The sequence below is a fragment of the Neopelma chrysocephalum genome, unplaced genomic scaffold (assembly GCF_003984885.1).
Source record: "Neopelma chrysocephalum unplaced genomic scaffold, ASM398488v2 Primary Assembly neopelma1_97102, whole genome shotgun sequence".
NCBI classification, from domain to species: domain Eukaryota; kingdom Metazoa; phylum Chordata; class Aves; order Passeriformes; family Pipridae; genus Neopelma; species Neopelma chrysocephalum.
The window spans coordinates 1,989,036-2,011,408 of NW_020925744.1; the positions used below are offsets into that span (position 1 = coordinate 1,989,036).

A 22,373-nucleotide genomic window follows, 5' to 3' on the forward strand; every position below is an offset into this window, starting at 1 on the left:
ATACCTACGTCAGTGACAGTAATTCCACCTTGGTGGAATTCAAATATCCCTGCCTACCAGAGTATCTGAATACAGTATCTGACAACATTATTCTTTCTGATTGTTGTAATAGGGGAGGAACCTGTACAAATATATGAAAAAACCCTTACAGTGTTCTGTGCTTAGTATTTTCAAGACAGCTGTGTTTTTACACGGTACAAAGATGGCAGCAGAAAGCAGTATGAAATCAGCAATGAGAAACATCAAGATTTCATTAGTGAGGACTCTGGGCTGGGCTTTCCCTTCCTGGTATCCTCAGCTTTGATGATGGTCTAGGTGAGGAGGTGCTGCTTTCTATTACTCTTTGTTCCTTCCTTGCTGTTTGAGTCAATATTATCTTGTTTCTGTGACTATCTGTCCATAGGCAAAATCCACCTCCCCTCTGCCAGCCTTTGGATATCTATGACAGACTATTAGTGAGGATCATTAGTACTTGGTTTGTGAGTGCAACTAATATTTTGTTAGAAGTGTTTGACCAAAGTTTGAATTCAAGGCTTCTGAACCATGGTCACAGTATGTACAGAAAAGCTCCACATATTCAGCTAACCAGGTTTGCTTAATTGACTGCTGTTATATTAGAAGATAATTCTTAAAATGAATATTTGGTCTAATTGTTACATCACACATAGTGCCTGTTCAGTCTATCTTCTGTCTCTCTTGCAGTGATAGGATATTACTCCTTTTCGTTAAAAATTTTTAAAAAAGAGATAAAAAGAGGCAAATTAAATAGGAAAAAAGGAAACAACACTGAAATGCTCATTAAAAAAAAGATTTTTCTTGAAACATTTTTCAAACAAATAAAATACAATAAAATTAGATTTTGGCAGGGTTTCTTGAATTGCAGAGATGTTCTGTTGTTACACTGCAGCAGCACACAAAAGGTAAAATGTGTATCACTGGTAAAAGACATGTCCTCTCTGTATTCTTCAAAAATTGTTTCAGCATTTCAATTAATGTTTTGTTCCTAAGTTAAGCTAGATAAGGAGGCCCCATTTTCTTTTCATAAGCAGCAGTGCCTGTTTCTGATTGTCTTTCTTGATTAATTGCTTCTCTTTTCTTCTTCTCCATGAACCCATCCTTTAAATACCCTTAGTGAGGATGCACATAAATCACGGGGAGTCCTGGACCAGGACAAGAACGCATTTTCAATTAGTTTCCACATCTAACGACTGCTATTATGGTGTCTACAACAACTCGTCATGTCAAATATAGCACAATTTGTGAGCTCAGAGGTATGGTTAGGCTGTGGAGGGCACCACACACATATAGGGCACCACACAAATATAGATATCATTGTATCTGTATTTTTCATATGGGTAGGACAACAATATGAAGTGATTTTCTTGCAGACAAGTGTTTCCTTTCAGACTCTGTTCATAATGTCTGCTGCACAGCGCATTTGACAATTTTACATTATCTACTTATAAAAGTGGAGTTTGTCTGCTCTTGGTGTTATTGTTTCTAAATACTAAGTATTCTAAGTACTGTTATTGTACTCTTCAGCGCTGTCCAAACAGATGCCCCGAAATTCATGCACAAGTAATTTTCCAATTCTTAAATAAAGTAGTGGAAAACACTAAGTACATGCAGGAGACTACAAGTAGAAACGTTAACAACAAATCAAAAGTAAGGTCATAGAAACGAGGTTTGAAACACAGTTTAGTGACATTTGATTGCACAATCTCAGTGCTGACACTGGCCATGATGTTTTGAAGCTCTGACAGCAGCATCTTTTAACATGTGGTCTCCTCCATTTCTTCTGAAATTAATTGCATCTCTTTGAACCATCATTTCTGGAAAGCTTGACATGACCTTTTCTTCCTAGACTGACAAGCCTCTAAGTTTTGATGTTGTCAGAGTTGTGACCAGCAGATTTTACCTCTTTGTTTTGCAGATTATGAAGTGCCTTCACTGAACAGCTGCACAGTCAGACCCAAGCCAGGACTTTGCAAAAATGCATGAGTACATAAATCTCTGGGGCCACTGGCTCAGTCAGCCAAACAGTCAGATCAGTTGTGTGCCTCGGCCCTTGTAATGAGATTTTCAGTAATATCAAATAAATATTAACCCTTGGTGGCCTACTCTTGGTTGGGTGATTTGTGCATGGTTTTGGTTGGGGTTTTTTGTTGTTGTTTGGATGGTTGGTTGTGGGTTTTTGTTTGTTGGTTTTGGTTTTGTTTGTTTGGGGTTTTGGTGTTTGTTTTTTGTTTGTTTTTGTTTGTTTCTGGTGTTTTTTGGTTTTTTTTTATATCTGAGTACTTAGAACATCCTTTTTGTAGTTTTTAAGCCTCCACTGTAAACTCAGTGTAGTTACTGAATAGATTTTGTTCGTACTGGAAAAACACATTTCAATTTTTAAGCTCACTCGTTATCTGGTTGTGAAGCTAAGAAAATTCAGCTACTGCTGTGGTTTTTGATAGCAGGGATTTCATACAATGCTTTTAGATCATATAACCATAAAAAAATTAAAATAAATAAATCTCTCATCCAGAGGTCTCAGTTAACCACTCTACAGATCCATTTGAAAAATGTCTAATTGTCATTTCATTCAGGAAGATCATAAACCACTGACCTATTGCATCCCAGCACTACTTTCGATTTTTTTTCTGACTCAATGGTATTATTACAAAGGCATTGGGAAGTTTCCAACTGTGTGTATAAAAGAGTCTTGCATCAGAGCACTTAACAGCAAGTGTTGGTTTCCATAGGACTGAGAATGGTGCCATATGATGTAGCTTTATATCAGATCTTTGACAAAAAGGAGAAAATTTTCCAAATCCAATTTAGGTGCAGAATGTGGCAAAAGCAGACATTTAAAGGAAAATTAAACATTTGAGCTTTTGATTACATATCACAGCTGTTTTCATGTTTGGCATTTGAACCTTGGACAAAAGTTGGCTTGTGTCCATCTCCATAAATTTCTAGTCGTCTTGGGCAGTTTTCTCTGAATAAGGGTCATGAGTGCACATAAGGGAAGTGCAGAACCTTCTAGCCTGTAATATGCATATTTACTTACTTAATTTAAACTACAACATGGTGTTTCTGATTTTAAATTTCAGGAACATGCAATTAACATAAGTTTTAGGAGAGTTTTTGTCCTGATTTTTATTTTATAAACTGTGAGGTAGAGAGGAAGAAAGATATTTTGAGGATTCATGAAGCAGAATATTTTAGAAACACATATTTAACATCTAAGCAGAAAATTGCAGATTTCCCCTGGCAAGCTTTTAAAATCTATGCTCATTATCCAGGGACTGTAATGAGTGAGGATATACCCACTTCTCAAGGAGTATGATGATATTCGCATTCAGAATGAAGCCATGTTGAAGTTATTCAGGCTTGATTCCTGGTAATAGGTGTCTGAAGTCTGGCAAAATTACTCAGGACAGAGGCAAAACTCTTAAAGGTGATCAAAGCAAAGATGTTGCATGATGTGTTGAAGTGCTTTGAGATTTGACAGATTTTCAGTCCTAAAGGATAGTTGCATTGCAATTGTGTTCAGCAGTCCCAAAACGCAAAATTTGAAAAATGGAAAATTCTCAGTGGCCAAATTTAAACAAACAGAAATAGAGGCCTGCAGAGCTGTCTCCACTCCTTGTCAGTAATGTCCTTTGTTCCTTTCCTATAAGTGAAACATATTACTCTTAGCCTTATTTTCATGAAGAGTCATACCAGTGGGTGCAATGAATTGTTCAAGTGAGGAAATCAATCTAGGAAAGACTCACAAAGCTCTGTATGATAATCACTCATCAGCCAAGTACATCTCAGGGTCAAAAGGGTATTGGAGAACAACCCTAATGGTCTTAGAAAGGAGGTACAGGTGTAAAAATAGACCATGTAGAAGGTTTTGTAGAAATTTCATGTCTGTCTCTTCCTACTCCCCTTAGGGGTGATGGTTCTGCATTTCACTTCCATGTCTTCCTTTATGGACTTTAACAGTACAGTCTTCTCCCAAACTCTCTATCTTTTGGCTCTGATTTTTCTCTTATTTTCACACCTCTTCAGTGTTACTGAGGTCTTCTAGCACTGAATTAATACTTAACCTGTGTATGTATTACTGTTACTGCTTTATAGATAAAAATGCAGCACATAAATACACAGAAAACCACAATAAAACACTACAGATCACCAATAACTTACCATGTAATTAGATGATGCTAGGGAGAGTGGTGTCTTCGACACAATTTAAAGTGAATAAAAAAACATGTATACCTCTGTGTAAGATAATAACTTAAGAGCCAGAGGAATCTTCGTCTCCTGTCAACTGTTTTGTTGTCAGCTGATTATTACAGCTGCTGTTCAAACAGCAAAGCTTACTTAGCCAACACCTCCTTTTTGTTCCTTTTAGCATGCTTTGTATATATAGAGGTAACCATTAAAATTTGTTTGTTTCAGTGATGCTTTACATGAGTAAAAAGGGAATTTGTCTAGCTCTGTGAACTGTACCTGAATCCTCCTGTTATCATACCTTTCTCAGTTGTATAGTAACGGCGAAAGAGCCAAAACCAATCCTGAAAATGTCATAAGCTGCCTCTTGTGAAAGCTTTTTACTCTTTTGCCACTGTTTGCTATAACTTGGGAATAGCTGGAATAGTCCACTGAGGGGGAGAACGTAGGTTAAATACATAGAAAATGTATAATGGTCAATTTAGTTTGGAAGTCTTGTCTCTGGTTCTGTATAGCTTCTCTTCTGCCCTATTAGACTTCATAAAATGTGAACAGATAATGAGAGATTTTGTCATATTCATATCTGTTTAGTTGGCCCAGTATCCTTGCCAGTAAAGAAAACTGAAGAGAAAGAACAGCTTCCTTTGTTCAAGTGAAATATTGACATGCCATTTCCATTAGGATCAGTACTGGCAACAGCCTGCTTAAGACCTTACATGTTTTAATGTTTATCAACCAGGAAGGCAAGTGAGATTCTGATTTCATTATTATAAATAGACCACTAATTAGACATCCTTTGCCACCTCTAGCATCTGTGAAGATCAGATAGACACCATGGCCAGACTATCGTGTACCTGCAGTTCTCTTATTATGAATCACTCCTTTAATTCTCTTACATGATTACATCTGTTCATCTGCCATTTTAAAGTTTAATTTCTTGACTATATTGGCTACTGTGAGTCACAGCACCTTGATACAGCTATACTTCACGGCCAAACGAAAGTCAGATTTCAAATAGACCATTGCAAACCACTCAGACAATGACTTACAAGCTTCCCTTGCCTTGTCCCTACACCCACCTCCAGCCCAGCATTTCTAAATATTCTGACTTGAAACTGGTTTTTATTCCTTTTTTTTCCTATCACACCTCACACCCTAGCATTTCCATGGTAAGGAAACAAACCTAGCATCTCTGTATTCTGCAGACTAGATGTAAGGTTAAGTGAAAGGCTGACTAAACCTCAAATTTTGGGCATGTATCATAACATGTAATTGTCTGAAGTATGGGTATACACAAATTCCCTCCTTAATGAGAAGTAAAACTAGGCAGTACTACAGCAGGTATTAGAAACATTTAAAAAGTGGATTGTTGATGTCACTGTTCAGAGGTACTACAGATGGACTACAGTGCTGTGCAGGAATTGTGTTTTATGGTATTAGCAAACTATTTTCTACACAAGATCTGTCCTGTTGGCAGATGTCCTGTGGACTATTGCTGGGGTAAATACCAATGCCAGCACAGAGAAGTGCTCAGTGTCTGTGGTTACAGACACTCCTCTATGGCAAACGAAATGTGTCTTTGGAAAATGCCTCGTTCCTTTTAATTACAGTTTTAAGTGTCAGCAGACCAAGTCTGAGTCTAAGTGCATCTGTTGGACATTATTACTTTCTTCTTTCATTGAACTTGTGATCCTCAAGGCTCCCAGGGACTAATAGCATCAGCTACAGAGCCATGCACCTTTTTTAAGTTACCTCCATCATCACCTGTCATACTTCAGCTATTTCATTTCCAAATTCCTTTTGCAGAAATTAACAGCAGCTGACCTGCTGAGACAGTGGGTTTGTAGACTATCTATCTATCTGTATAGGCTAAAAATAACACTTCTTTTCCCATATGATATTAATAATTTAATCACAGGAAAGACAAGTGTTCTACTTTGTGTTACTGGAATTTCCCATTAATACAACAGAGAATAATTCTGAAAACACATTATTTCGGCAATTGTTTAAAACCATGTTTTTCATCCAGTTTTTTAAAAATGTCTAACAGAACTTCCTCGGTTACATAACTTACTTGAATTTTTTATTTTTATTTTTTTTTAAGTCTCAGTGATGTTTTACCATTATTCTGATAAGTAGCACTAAAACATATATGGGCTCAAATCCTAGATGACTCTCACAGTAACACTTGGTAATGCCAGGACAGACAAAATATAAATGCGATAACAAAATATTAAAATGCTGCAAGCTTCAAAATATTTCCAGTCCTCCTTATAATTTTGATTTAGATTAGATTTGGGGAATACTCAAAACAACAACATTTGATAGTAAAAGTCTTCCTGCAAACATTTTTAAACGTTATATGTATTAAGTGCAGTAACAGTGCCACCAAGTGACAATTTAGAGCAATTAAGCTTTTTAGGTACTGGAAATGTTTCAAACAAAAACATTAAAAATGGAGGCCAGAAAGCTGACTTCTGACTAAAGGTTTTGTGGTAAAACAGAAATAAGAAAAGCTATAAAGTCATATTAAAGGTTTTTCAGAAGAATCTATCGAGTTTATGAATTCCTATAAATTCCTTCATTATCTTTCTCCTTCATCCTTAATTTTTAGGTATATTCCTGCATCTGCTCCCTCCTTTGATCTACTAATGGACAGAAATTTATGAAAATTTGGCTTTTGAAAATTTCTGAAACTGCCATGAAACTAGTTCCTCTTATTCCTATTGAATGACTAGCAAAAATTGTCACGATCCTCAGTCTTTATCTAATCATGTCATAAAATCCCAATATTTGATTGGACTTTCTTTGCCAACTTTAGTGTCTTAAAAAGGTGTTCACAGTTTTATTCCTCTGGTATTTATGAACCAGTCCCCTTGCTGACCAGTATTTATACAGAGCCTGTAGGCACCCATATTTTTCATTGACCACATTGCATGTTAGTGTAACATATATGAACTTGTGGAGATCTATCATGTTTCTTTTCAGCCCTTATTTTAGAAATTGAAGCAAATAATTGCCATAAATCTGCTCTCTAGTAACCTATCTACTGTAGAGGGTGTTCCTTGCGCTTGAAGATATTTGCTGTTTATCAGGTATTATACATTTATAAAATTCATCCTAATGTGAACAGGTTTACCTCTATGAGATAAATGTTCATTTCTGTCCTTTGTAGCAAAAACTTTATAATATCATTTTAGTAAAGTAATATAATGGAGTAGATGAAATGCCATGTTGGAGAGCAAAGATTTTGTTGACATTGAATTCAACTTATAAATTGGTGATTTTACATATATATATATATATATATATGTTAACATCTTGTACATTTTGATTTTGGTCTGCTGTGTGCTCCTGTGTTTCTGTAATCAGTAATTGCCATGTCTGTGGTTCACCTGGCCTTTTCCAGCTGCCAGGAAAGCACCAGGGTAGTATTCAGCGCAAAGGTTCTTGTAGCAGTTTCAGATTCAGCCATTAGAGGTTTTGGGCTGCTCTACAGTACGTTATTCCCAAGATGCATTTGGGCCAAGTGTTTTGCAGTTCATAAAACACTGGGACTCACCTCCGTTTTCAAGATTAATTACTCAAGTACAGCATAGCCAGGGAGCAAGGCTGAGCAGTACATTGAAAACAATCCTGTAGAGTGGGTCTGTCTTTGCTCTTGTGTCATAAATCAGGGAAGGGAGAAGGAGATTGAGTTACAGCCAAGAACACACTCCCATTTAGTTTCAAGACTTACATACACTAGGAATGAAAGCCACTTTGTGAGCTAAATTCAGAGCTGCTCTAATGGCTCCATTTTCCAGATTAGCTCACGATCCAGGAAAAAAAAGGATGTGTTAAATGTAAGAATAAATCTAAACTTGCTCTGTATTTGAAATATATGTTTGTTTTGCTGATCTAGTGCTGGTGCTGGAATAGATGGGAGGAGCAGCCTCAAGAAAGCTGTGTTACTACTGGCTCTTTTTTCTAGAAATTTCTTCTTATAATCCTGACATTCTCTTTTGTCGTTAATTTATCAGATACATTAAATTACAAGATAAATTGCAGCAGCTAATATGGTACATTAAAAAAAGATGGAATAACAGCAGTAAAAGCTGTAATGAACCTTTCACTTGACATGTCCCTCAGATACTTTGAGGAGCTAAAAAGATGTTTTGTAGGTTGACAGGATGACAGCAGATTGAACAGTGCACTCATTGCTTTTAGTTAAATGTAGTATCATTCGTTTACACCTAAAAATAAGTTGCCTCCAGCGTTTTCCAGGACTGACTACAGAGCACACAATATTGCTCTTGCTTTATAACAGGTATAGAGCAAGGTTGACTTCATTTACTGCAAACTGCCCTTTGTACAGCTCAATCTCATAAAACATAAACTAGGGCAGTGAAAGGCAGATTGCCTAACTATACCGGCCTTTCTGTGTATTTCTGGAACAGTTTCCAATGACAACAAAGACCAGTACTTTGACTGATACTGAAAGTTCTGAGAGATGAAAACCCCCATCCTGTGCTGCCTTCCGTGAAGCACTGGCAGTTGCACAGCTGCTCTGACCAAATACTACCTTCATCAAAAGGAAATCATTTTGCAAATTCTTCATCAAGGGATTTTGTTCTATATTTTCAATTATGTAATAAAGAATATGATTCTAATGGTTAGAATAAAATCTGTACACAATACCCAAAACACAGAAATGGTTTCTACTTGCCTCATTAACTCACTGTAAACCTTTCCTTCTTTATTTCCTTCCCTTAACAATTTAGATGTAAAGTATGCCAATATTATTTAGAACTTGAAATTCCGTAAGATCAAAAATTGGCATTATTCAAAAATCAATAAAGAGTAAGTTTTAGTACACTTTTACACCTTTTCTTAAAAAAAGTTTATTCTTAAATTTAATTCCAAGTTCTAGTTTGGAAGAAAATTTAACATTCCATTTTAGACAGCCTTGACTTGTTGGTGGGAAGTTTGGAGGGGTAAGGTATGTCTTTTTAACCCTTACTTAAAAAAAAGTAATATGGGATACCAAGATCATTACCAACACTGTTATTGATTTTGCCCCTTTTTCCTGAGGTAAAGATGGCAGTGCTAAATGAGGCTGTAGAGCAAGATGATATAATTTCAGAAATGCAGAAAGTTTATAGGAGACTAGAAAAAAAAACTGGTCTGCTGATCAAAATGTTTCATGGAACTGTTGGTAAAGAACAGAAATAAATCATGGATTGACTGTATTTTTCATATGGTAATACGTAAGTAGTTTAATGTGAGAAGCAATGTTTATTCCCAACAATGTGTTTATGGTCCACAGCATAGGATCTTTACATTCCAAAATATACTTTACGTTTCACAGATAAATACTACCTTTGAAGAACTACTTAATAGGCCATTTGGTACCATGTTGTGCAGTTATTTACCAACATTCAAACAGATTTAATTAACTATGTCTTTTGTCTAGAAAAATCAGTTAGTAAAGAAATATATCAGATTAATGCAGCATCAGCTCTTTCGTTAGCCAGGATTCCATTTTCTTCCAATAACCTCTTCTGTCCTTTACCATTATTTTTATCTTACACTCATCGTTTAATAAGTTATCCTTGAAATTTTTACTTGAATATTTCTGCCGTATTGAAGACAGAATAAAAGGCCAGGTAGTTATACAAATAATATTTTTCTCTTTCTTAAGGTAAATTCTTAGGTTTCTTACAATTATAGCATTTTAATAGTCCAGTCACAATATACTGAACAGTCAGATATTTTATTAAAAAGCTAAACCTTCAGCCCTCCAGTTTCACACAGGAAACTGCTTCTAAAAGTATTGAAATTAATTCTGTAGAAAAAGTTAATAATAAAGAAAGCTATACAATTCCATAAAAACCATAATTTGAGTGTAGATTTTTAAGTCTCCCTTCTTCTAGTTCTCATAGAAAACGATTTCTTTGTATGTGTATTCTTATGCATGGTGATGATGCCCCTGTTTGATTCACACAACTACCTTCATATAGATTTTGCTAAGACAGTTGAAATTCATCCCTATGTAAGGAAATCTCTTACCCTGCATAATACTGCTGTTTTCCAGCATGACTAGTCACATGCAAGAGGCTGAAATTCATAGTGCAACGTTATTTGTTAGATGATGGATATTTGTGAAAATATATAAATCAGGCTTCATTTAAATATAGGTATCATTTTGCATCTCCAAGAAGCTGCAGCATAACAAGTATAATATTCCTTATTTCTCTACATTTTGTGAATTTCTTCTTTCACAGGATGGAGTTTCAGCATGGGATCTGCCTACCAGTTCCACAGCTGGCGAGTATTTGTGATCGTCTGTGCACTGCCCTGTGTCTCTTCTGTGGTAGCCCTGACCTTTATGCCGGAAAGCCCACGGTTCCTGCTGGAGGTATGACTTTCGAAAAGGCTTTTAGATTCCAGTCAAAATTATGTCTGTGTTTACATCATGACCTCTACATAACAGGCATTTAGATTATTCAGAAACTACAGTGAGTATCTTAATTTGTACATGTGTTGCACTTACATTTTGGTCTAACATTTAGGTTGGAAAACATGATGAAGCTTGGATGATACTCAAGCAAATTCATGACACAAACATGCGTGCTCGTGGTCAGCCTGAGAAAGTCTTCACAGTAAGTATTGCTTTTAAAGCTAATTACCTAGCACGTCAGCAAGCCTTCTGACTGTCAAAGTCTGGAGGGCTTAAGCAATCAATATTAACACTCTGCATGGCAAAGCCAATTATTTGCATTTTAAATACCTAAATAAAAGATATTGTGAATTCCTACAGAAATTATTGTATATACAATAGATGTTAAGATATTAGCCTTTGGCCAGCATATTCTTGGGTATATGAACCCACAGTGTGATAATTTTATCTGGTGTAGCAAGATTCCATCTGTGTTTTATTTATTTATCGAGTTTACTTTGCCCTTAGTAATAACAGTCAGCACATAGGAGTCTGAATTAGTTAGCTGTTGTGCCTTAAAAGCTTTGGATTTTTTTTCTCTTTTTATCAGGTAAAACAATATTTTTTAAAAATGCATTTTCACTTCTGTGACATAGTAATTTCAGATATTTAGTATTCTTAAAATATCTTGGAAGCTCAGTTGCATCTTTTTAAGGTCTAATGATAAGGCCCTTTTTAAAGTATTGATGTGTTTCAATTGGAGGAGAAATTGGCAATTAAGAAATGGCACTTTTTATGGCATCTTTGTGAAGACTATACACAACGATTCTGTCTTCCTGGATACAGCAGGACCAAACAGCATCTCCTTGCTTTGAAATCCAGTCTGCCTTTCCAGCTCGTGCTGTGCTGTGGCAGTACAAGCACTCAGCTCCCTCTCGGAGCCATGTGTGGGATGCTCTTCCTCTACCAGAGGCTTTCTTCTTACTATAATGCACATATAACTCAATTAAGAAATCCTCTTAAAGCTTCTGCATCTGCATTTGAGGAATGACCCTCTGACTCTATAACTTCATAACATTATTCCATTGAGACTTGCACTTTGTTGTCTTGGATGCAGTTTCCATTGCTTCCATTTAAATCTTTCCATAAAGAAGCTCAAGAATTCCTATATTTAGCTTGAAAGAAGGCTGGCTAGCACACTTACCATATTTAATCCACCTTTACTGGTACACCAGTGACTTACCACTAATCCCGTCTAGCTTAATATTTTATTTTCTGATTTAATTTATGAGTAAAGGGATTTGCCTAACACCATACAGCTAGGGTGTAATTTCACAATTGGCTCTTGGTGATCTGAGCTGCTTTCAGACAGAGTATGCCTGCTGCTGGTAACTCTGGGAGTTTTTTTCTGCCTTCGTTGGTGTTCATTGCTGATTGCACAGTTAGCCATAGCACAGATCCTGTGCCCCTTCAGTGCTGGCTTAGGCACAAGGAAAAAGACAGAAATGTACTAGGAGAAAATGTGGGAGGAAGGATAAGCCTCTCACGTCACTTTGACGTAATTGTAATCACATCGTAAACCAGCTGTGGAGATGAAAACAAAGCATATGCCTGTTGTATCCAGTTCTTGTGATCTAATAAGTCTTTCTACAATTGTTAAAATGTGAGACTCAACCACTTTATTTATAGTTAGTTTTGTTAATTGGTCAGCAATTAATTTTGCCAGTTTCTGTCTTGAATATTAGGAAAACTCAATTCCAGACATCAAAGAGTTGAAAGATTAGAAATACTGTACTGTACGTCAAGGTTAGACATATATAGAATTTCCTATTTTTAGCTTGCATTAGTATGATTAGAAAATGCATCATTCTCTTCTTATTGTACAACATCAGCACTTCATCTTGTAAAACACAGAAAGCAAAGAACTTATACATAATTTGTTTGGCACATTGTTTTAGTATCTTTTTTTTTTTTAAGTTAGTCCTAGATATTGTGACACTTTGTCTCAGTAGTTTATTCACATACCTCTCCCAAACCCCTTTCCTTATTCAATACCATTCGATCACTTAGGCTTTAAAATTTTCCTCCACTTCATATTACTAGTTACATCAGACACGCTTTGATAGTATGTTTTCTAATGCTACAGATGATATAACTTTTCCTTCACTACTCCTACGCTTTAAGTATGATTTCCTTTTATATGTTTTCGTGTATTATATTGACTTAATCTTTTTCTAGAAGCTTTTTCTCACAAGTCATGTTTATTCTTGTTACTCGCATTATTGAAGGGATTATCTTCAAACTTTCAAAAAAAGAAGTCATCCACTGATAAACAGTTGCTTTGAGAGTTAGAAACCCCAAAATGGAATTCTGGTTACTGAATTGATGGAGATGATGGCCCTTCATACTTTTGAGAATCTCTCCTGAAAGCAGTGATACTAACAGAGATGGTAATAAATTAACAGTATCTTCTATCATGGCACCACCCAAGTTAAATGTTTATGTATGTGCTTAATTAACTTCCTGGGCTCTTAAAATACATATTCATTAGATCTCTTGGTTTAAATAATAATAATAAAAAAATTATATCCTTAAAACCAAAATTTTCTCCACTAACACTGTCATGTGTTAATTATTTTTTTCCCTGCAAATATTTTCCTATGAAGCAAGTCTTGATTTTGTAAAATTTAAAATATTGCATGTTTCTAGTAATTGCTTTTAAACAAAAGTGTTATTTTCATTAAAATAGGTATTCTTTTTTTTTTCTTTCATTCTTCATATACTGGCAGCTGAATTTGCATGGTCCAGATGGAATATTTTCCTGATTCAATAAGACTTTTCATATGTTAAAGAACCATCAAGGCCTGGGAACTTTTGTGCCCAGTCACATACAGTGGTCCTAGGATATAAATGGTCCCCCAACCTCCATGTCTCCAAATGAGTCAGGTGCTCAGTGTGGTGAAAAGGCTGCTCCTGAGCCTGTAGGAGTGGTACTGGTTTACACAGTGTGATACAAAAGGCACGCCCTTTCTTGCTCAGAGTTGTGGTATGTAAGGATTTCTGCATGTAGATCTCAGATAATCTTTGAGGACTCGAGTCAAACTTTTATATAACACATTTCATAAAAGCAGTTAAGAAAAGCTTAAAATCAATGGAATAATGTGAACAGGATTATTGGAAGAGTCATGACAAGGTTACAGGCTTTGGACAAAGTCATGATCTGGCAAGACAATGAGCTGTAGTACTTCAGAAATGAGAGTGGTTATAGCTCAAACTGTTTAGTGGGCTTTTCTTTGTTCTTGTTCATGGGATGAGGCTGCTGGTGCATCTGTAAAAGCAGTGGGCTCAAAACTAGAACTTTACCATCAATATTGCTGTTACCTGATGTCCTGTAATCCACTGTGATACGCTTGGAGGTTGAGGGGGGGTGTGTCCTCAGTCTGTTAAGAAGAAACACAAGTTATGGCTACCTTCAGAAACTGCAGCCAAACACTGAACAGTCAGTCTCTTGGTCTCTCCTTCCTTCTATGTCAGTCCCTTTCCCCATTTTATTAATTTTCTTTCCAATCTCTATTTGTCTTCTTTGAAAATAAACTGTGGATGAATACACTGCCTTTCGTGATACCGCTATTAAGCTGGGACCAGAGCAGAAGCCAAAACCAGAACCATACAGTGGTATAAGTTTGTCAGGTCCTGTGTCTGGAAAGGCCATGTAACACATTCTTGTTCTGCTACCCAGGAGTGCAAGTGAAAATTAGCATTATAGGCAACATCACATTCTCTGTCACTGGTGATTCTGTATTTTTCTCTGATGTCTGTTTATCTTATTTCACTTTTGATAAAGTAGATGATTGTTCATAACAGCAATAACATGATGGTTCCAGATCATTTCACCTCACTTTTTCTCTCTTCATTAAGTTCTCTGTTTAACGCTACACAAAATAAAAACAAAATAAAGGGGTTTTTCAACAATTAATTAATGACATTTTGAATACTTCTCTTTTCATTGCTCTCTCTTTAATCAACAGACGTGCAGCAACGTTATGATAGCAAGTCAGAAACAATTTGATAGCAAACTCTGAACATGCTTAACTGTTTGATGGTTTAAATCATGTTTTAAACTTTGTGCCATTAGGGGGATATACAACACTCTAGAAGAATCTGACAGCAATAGCTTATTGTAGCCAGAGGAAATTTATTTCCTGCATCCTTTGAAAGCAGAGCTTTTCTGGTACGGTTGCATCCATAATGACCTTTGTCATTACAGTGTGCTACTATTCCTTTATACATTTAAAGCATTTCTAGTGTAGACACAGGTTTAATATCTGCTCATTTTTAGTAGATGGGATTTAATAAACCCTATAAATACTCCTCTATAGGCAGCTAATGATTCAAGAAAATACAAAGATTTGTGTTCTGTTTTTATTTCTAGGTTACCAGAATCAAAACACCAAAGCAGATAGATGAGCTCATAGAAATAGAGAGTGATACCGGAACTTGGTACAGGAGGTGTTTTGTAAGAATCCGCACAGAGCTGTATGGTGTAAGTATCAACATCTCTGTTCACTCTGTAATTACCTTTCTTCTTTTTGATTAGCTTTCTGAAGTGGAAAGGATTCACTGAGCTCATGCTGTTAATACCTGCAATGCTCCATTTTCCATGCAACTGAGACATTCAGGAACCACTGTAAGGTTTTGGTTTCCTGACCCAGAAAAGATGCAGGTGAATTACAGAGGTTGGTCTCAGCTTCTGAAAATGAAAATGCTGCCTTGGTCCTTACACAAGTGATAGCTAGTAATTACATAGTCATATTCACAAGCACCCCAAAATAAATATGTAGTGGGAATGCGTATCAATATATACCTATGGAAATAGGTTACAAATGATGAGATGAGAAATTATTAGGAAGAACTTGTGACAGCCACATTAATTACAAATGGTAAATTCACGAATAAATTTTGTAAATGTATGTCAATAAAACCTTTATAAGAAGGCATTCTATCTGCATGAATTTTGTAGGCATGTCAAATGTTTTACCAGAAACTATGGTATCATATATATATATATATATATATTTATATCTATATATATCTCTAACATATCAAAACTATGTTAGAGATATTTCAGACTTTAATACAAACTTGCTGGGACTGTGCTCCTTATACTTTTGTTACTTTTTTTTGTAAAACCAAAATTACATTGTATCTTTGAATCTTATAATGAAAATTGAAAAATTAGCCTCATTGATTAATTTAAAAAAAATTCAAAACTGATTTTTCACAGCTCTTAAAAATCTGACATCTTAAAGCTCTTCAGAACTACGGTTTGTCACAAAATTATTTTGCTAGGAAAAGTCACATTTTCCCCATGGAAAAAAAAATTGGGCAAGTTTTTATAGTTATTGACCAAAAATGGAGTAGTTGGAGACTGAAATATTATGTCCTAAACCAGCTTTAAAGGGGTTGCAGCTTCATTGTCTCACATTCTTGTTATCTCGCTAGACTAGACCCTCAGTCAGAGCACTTTCCTTTTTGCGTGAGGCGTGTTGGGACCTCTTAGAACAATGTCTGTTCTCTTTTTTTAAAGGAGATCATCTTGAGATGAGAGAGAGAGAAATGAGAACACCATTCTCAGTCAGCTCTGCTATGGTGTCTCTGATTTAGGGGTAGTACCACATTTTCCTCATATAGTTCAGGTGTCAGTTTCTAGTCATGGTAGGTTATGGTAGATCAAACTCTGGTTGTATCACTGTTGAATCATGGAACATACTTTGCCTAAATTTAAAGTACTGTAATACTGGGAAGTGAGAAGAAAACCTTTCTGAGAAGATCGATTTTTTGTTTGAGACAGTGAAATGAAGCTGTCTAACTTTAAGAAAGTTTGAGGTGATCACAGCAGGGTGAATTAATAGGCGCAGTCCACACTGGTTACAACAAAATTGATATGAACCTGCAACATGTGCTTGCAGCTGAGAAAGTGAATCATATCCTGGGCTGCATCAAAAAAAGTGTGGCCAAAGATCTGATCTGTTCTCTCTCATGCCCTGAAGATGCAAGCAAATCAGGGAAAAAAAAGCTTCTATCATTTAAGAAAATTGTTCAAAAAAAATGTAAATAAATGTGTTTCCTAATGATTTACAGATTTGGTTGACGTTTATGAGATGCTTCAACTACCCGGTGAAGGATAATACGATCAAACTTACAGCTGTATGGTTCACCCTGTCTTTTGGGTAAGAGTGGTTGAGATTAAACCATTTTTTATATTCTTGACAGACAGAAGAGTCATCTGCATATAAATTTCTGTCACTATGATTATCTGTTTTATTCAGAATCTTTCCACAAAATGTTATATTTGTCAATTAGTCTATTCTTGGTTGCAAGCCTGGCTCATAAGAAATATCTGCTTCAGAAAACTGGAATCTTCTGGTGTGATTTCTGAAGGAGTGAGATTGGTGCCTGATGTTTTTCTGTTTTTCACAGCTACTATGGCTTATCTGTCTGGTTTCCTGATGTCATTAAACATCTGCAGTCAGATGAGTATGCATCCCGAGTGAAACATTTCCGCAATGAGGAGGTTTCACATTTCGTCTTCAACTTCACACTGGAAAATCAGATTCACAGCAATGGAGAATACATCAATGACAGGTTTAGAGATTTCCTCATATCTTGGCTTAACTGGAATAAACAGATACATATTTTAAAGCACATCCTAATCACATTTTTAATTTTTTTCCCCTTTAGGCTTTAGGTAATGATACAATGTTTTTGTTTCTTTTTTGTTACAATTTATTTCTGTTGCTAATTTCTTATGGTTCATGAGCATGGGGAAAAACAGACTTGTATATGGTTCCTGTGTGAGGATCCCCCATGCAAACCCAGCTTCCTTGTCATGCTGAAAACCAGACCAAAAAGCCTAAGTCAGTGGTGTTTCCTTTCACAGTGGAATTCAAAGGTTTTCAGATCCAACACATGCAGCGTATTGTAGAGGTTTGCGGAAGGATGTACTTTCATCTCTATTGCTGGTTGATTTTTTATATTGATGAAAGATGCTTCTGTGAAAATGCTGAACATTGAGAGGCTAGGATCTTATCACAGAAAAATGAAAGCTAAACATTACCGTAAACCAATAAAAAGCATGAACAGCTCTGAAATGGGAAACAACACTCTGGCAGTGCCTTTTGTGATTTTTTTAGCTGAAGCCAAATATATTAAGGCTTTATCTGGACTTGACAGATAACTAGATAACTTGGGGGAAAATTAAACACAACTGTTTTAGGTATCTGGTTTCTATTAAGAAATATACAGAACAACCATGTGAATGGTCTCATGGAAGTCATGGTGATAAGTAATTATTATTTTCATAGGAAAATCTGTATCTAAGCGAATAAAATTAATGATTTTGTAATACTTTTTATTATTATAATTTTTTATAAGAACTTGAGTTCTGACAGAGTTAAAGATTTATGCATTGCAGAAAAAAATAAGTTATTTCATTTATCAATTTAAACAGAATATTCTTGTAAAATGCTAAATCTAACATTAATCTATTAATCTAATCTATCCTAAATCACTAATTTACTCTTCCAAATGTGGAATTTTAATATGCTTCTGACAGTTATTTGAGATTCACAAAGCATTTTCCAAGAAGTATGAACTCATTTGATACCCTTCCTTCCCACATGCTTCAGTACTCTAGTCACTCATTCTCAGTGTTCTCTTCATGTTCTTTCTTAACTAGAAAATCCATCAATACTTGACTTTTTACTACATTACATTCCTGTTGGGTTTTAATTAAAATCATCGCGACACCAGTTTTAGTGTAGTCACATGTTTCCTGTCCAAGGGTAAAAAGTGCATTAGAAGAACATGTAGTCTGTCATTTCTGTTCCAACTGACTAATCTAATCACTAATTTTTTTTGTTCTCCTCTGAAATTAGGCTACAAATTTGAATGGAAAGAGCTATATGAAAAGTGATAATGAGTTGACACTGAACTCTAGCCTGATTTTAATCACTCTGTCAAAATGAGAAATGATATAGTAACTAAATCTAATGGACTGAAAACACCATTATTCTGACCAATGCAAAAAAGAAAATTCATTAGTTAATAAGTTGCTTACTGTAATAAACACTATTAGCTTTTTCTCTCCTTTCTCATAAAGATATGATTTCAACACCTTTATTCATGAGAGTTTAATTCCCACTGCTTTGTAGGTAGCATATATTTTTTATGTTGCTATTCCTACTACTACTCTTGTAATAATACAAATACTAAGCTAATCACACCACGTCTAATTAGAGCAGAGACAGGTCTGTCTTGGGAAGACTTTGGGAAGACAGATCTTCTTGCCGTATAACAATTAAAGTTCTGCTTTCCAAACCGTTGCCACTTTGCATGACGTCTGCCACCAAAACTGCCCCTTTTCCACACCTTCATGTGAAATAAAAGACATCACAAAAATAATGATGTACTTCTACATCTTGTTGTTGTTATTATTAGCACGATTTGTTTTTTACTAAAAAAGTCTTACAGCATTGTTTTAGTGTAATGACATATAGGTAGAAAGTTACTGTAATATATTTTGTGATTGATTTTTTCTATTAATGTCTCGATTGACGGTCATAATCAAAGACCTGTGTGTTAAATGAAAGTCAGTAGGAAGGAGGATATTCAGAAATAAAGTCACCAACAAATCATTTACACCTGTTTTATGTGCACAGTAATTGTAATTGCATCCCCAGGCACAGGAGTAATGAAGACATACTTACAGTTAGATATCTAGTTGTATAACTGGCGATGTAATTTTTAATTCATGTTTTATTTTAACCATTTTGCAAAAACATTTTTTAAAATTTAGACCAGTATGTTTTGCATTTGAGCTTAACATGGTAACTAGTGTGTTCATCTGGAGAAATAAACATTTTTTAAGAAATTCTTTATTTTCAGCTTGTTGGTATTAGCAGGTCCTTGTTTATTCCAAGGGACTGAGTTTCTGAAGCATCTCCTAATTTCCAGCTGTAATGTCAAATTGAAAGCAATAATGATTTTACAAGGCTGTTCCATGAACATCATGACATCAGTTTCTGTTGATGATTAAGGACAAGTAAGAATAGAAATACTATCAAAGAAATTATATTACCAGTTAGGGCCAGTAACTATGTAGAACAATTTGTCTTACTAATTCTTTTTCTAAAAAATAGTATTCTAGAATGAGCTAATCATTAATAACATCTGCAAAATGCATCTAAGGAATCATTTTTACTGAGGTTGAGATTTTTTAGAACTAAATAGCTGCATCACCTTGATCTGTTGCTCCTTCTAAACTATGAAGGTAGACTGACAGGAATTATTTGTATTGTGCAGGTTTATTATGATGAAGTTTAAATCAGTAACATTTGAAGATTCACTTTTTAAGAACTGTGTGTTTGAAGACATTACTTCACTGAACACATACTTCAGGAACTGTACTTTTGTGAATACCACCTTCTACAACACAGGTATTATGAGAAAAATCCCTGAATGCCCATTGCTCAGCTGCATGTTCTTTTCTTACATTTATAATTTCTGGATTTCTAAGAAGGCATACAAGAAGTCCTCTTGTAGGGAATAAAAATCTATAAAAAACAACAGACCTTCACAGTGTTATGACAGAGAAGTGGAAGGATCACACTGCAAAAGAGATACCACAGACCTAATATTAACTCAGTTAATAAACATCTCTTTGATTTCAACCATCTCTAAAGAGATTCAGTTTGGAGAGAAAAAACATATTTACTGCTTTGCTGGTAGCTGGTAGGACAGGTGAAATACTTTGTTTATTGTGCTTGCTGTGGCAGGGGAATCTGAGTTCAGGATTCAAACTCCCAAATCTATAATTATTCCTATTCTCCTAAGTATTGTGAATACAAAAATGTGAATCCGTATTTTCATATGTGGAAACAGAAGACTCTTTTTTCCAGTTTAATAAAACATAACTGAAAGAGAACAGGGCCAACTAAGCTTGCTGGAAACATGGGGCACTTCTTGCTGCTTTCCTGGCTCTACAACAACCATAATAATTATAATAATACAGTTAGGTTTCAGAGCAAACAAAGCCCAGATTTCTTTGTGTAGAAGGAAGGAATTCTTAATTCAGGTTTATAAGGCTGACAGGAGGAACAAAAAGTGGAAGTATAGGGAGAGATCTCTGAAATGGTATTGGCAGAAGATTGCCCTACGTATAGTAACTCATCTATGGGCAAACTTAAGATCATTAGGCCTTCTCAGAAATGAAAATCAGTTTGAACTAAATTCTGTAGGAGTATTTCACTTAAAGGAAGTCAAACCATACTGAACACAATCGGCAGTCTCATCTAAAAGGTTTTTTGATGTGGAAAGTGAAGGAAGACTGACTCATAGAAATTTGCAGATACCCAGTGCTTTTTATGCAAGACCAGCTGGTGCTGAAAGACCTTAACTAAATACAGTCCAAACAGGTCAAAAATACAATATAACCCCCTAATTCCAGGCTTTAGTTGCTCTTTTCCATGAGCTTGCAAATCTTTCTAGTAAGACAAAAAGCTATCAAAATTAACAGCAGTAACTAGTCCCCTTTTACGTAGCAGTGAAAGCTCCAGGCTGTCATTAAAGTTACTTAAACTCGAAATGTTTTTAATCAAAAGCTGCATGTGGAGTTGGCTGCTAGCTGAAATGTTTCTTTTTCTTCTTTCCACAGATCTCGAGCAGTATAAATTTGTTGACAGTGAATTGATAAATTGCACATTTTTTCACGTCAGGACAGGATGCCAGATTTCTTTTGATGACGACTACAGTGCCTACTGGATCTACTTTGTTAATTTCCTCGGAACTTTGGCAGTGTTACCAGGGAATATTGTGTCTGCTCTCCTGATGGACAGAATAGGACGGTTAACGATGCTAGGTAGGGGCTTCACTTTGAAACAGGGAAGAAGACCAAAATAACATGTTCTCTTTTCAAGGAATTTGGCTCAGAGAAATGCAAAACATTCCTTCTGCAGATACTTCATTTATGTGGCATCATAAGTGCTGTTTTTAAAAGCCTCCAGTTTAGAAACACTAGAAAAAAAGGGTTCTGTGGCCATCTCTGCTATGCCACATTATCAGTCATTGCTCTTCCACACTGATATTACAAGACCATTACTTAGAATGGTCTCCTTTAGAATGAGATTTTGGAGAGTGATGACTGTTGGGTTTATATTTGCTCCAGCTGAGAGGAAAGCAAGGTGTGCATATATGACAGTCAGCTAGTGGAGCAGATCCTTGGAAGTGTCGGCAGTTCTTTGCTATCTATTTTGCAAAGGAACACAGTTGAAAGATATCTCCAGTGGATTGTCTGCAATGAGAAATCTGTTTTCAATTTACTTAAATAACTGTGATAGTTCATTGTCTTCATTTTCCAGGAGACTATCTCTATATAAATACAATTCCCAGTCAGTGTTTTTATTGCTATAATATATGAACAAGCTTCATGTAATTGCAAAGATGATGAACGAAGAAGAATGGGGACCTTCCCCATGCAGTTTGCTTTGGGAGTTCATAGAGGGTTCCAGCTTAATACTTTATGACCTATCCTAATTTTTGAGGAGTTATGTTTTGTTTTATGAGTTCGTTCAGCATTTATCTTCCTGACTGGTCTTACCAGCAGAGAAAGTCTCTTTAGTTTTTAACTCAAATGTTTGCATCACTTATTTAGCTACACTGTGTGTATAGAAACATTAGACAACACAAA

The 22,373-nt window shown here is 35.6% G+C and overlaps 1 protein-coding gene across 1 annotated transcript in view; it reads left to right on the forward strand.

The window, feature by feature from the left end:
• The window catches only part of SV2C (synaptic vesicle glycoprotein 2C), a 115,756-nt gene that overhangs the window by 68,587 nt on the left and 24,796 nt on the right, over positions 1-22,373 (forward strand). The window contains exons 5-11 of the mRNA XM_027671506.1: positions 10,473-10,606; positions 10,761-10,850; positions 15,060-15,170; positions 16,769-16,857; positions 17,108-17,272; positions 19,991-20,124; positions 21,342-21,545. Coding sequence (XP_027527307.1) covers positions 10,473-10,606; positions 10,761-10,850; positions 15,060-15,170; positions 16,769-16,857; positions 17,108-17,272; positions 19,991-20,124; positions 21,342-21,545 — 927 coding nt within the window. The remainder of the gene's footprint in view (positions 1-10,472; positions 10,607-10,760; positions 10,851-15,059; positions 15,171-16,768; positions 16,858-17,107; positions 17,273-19,990; positions 20,125-21,341; positions 21,546-22,373) is intronic.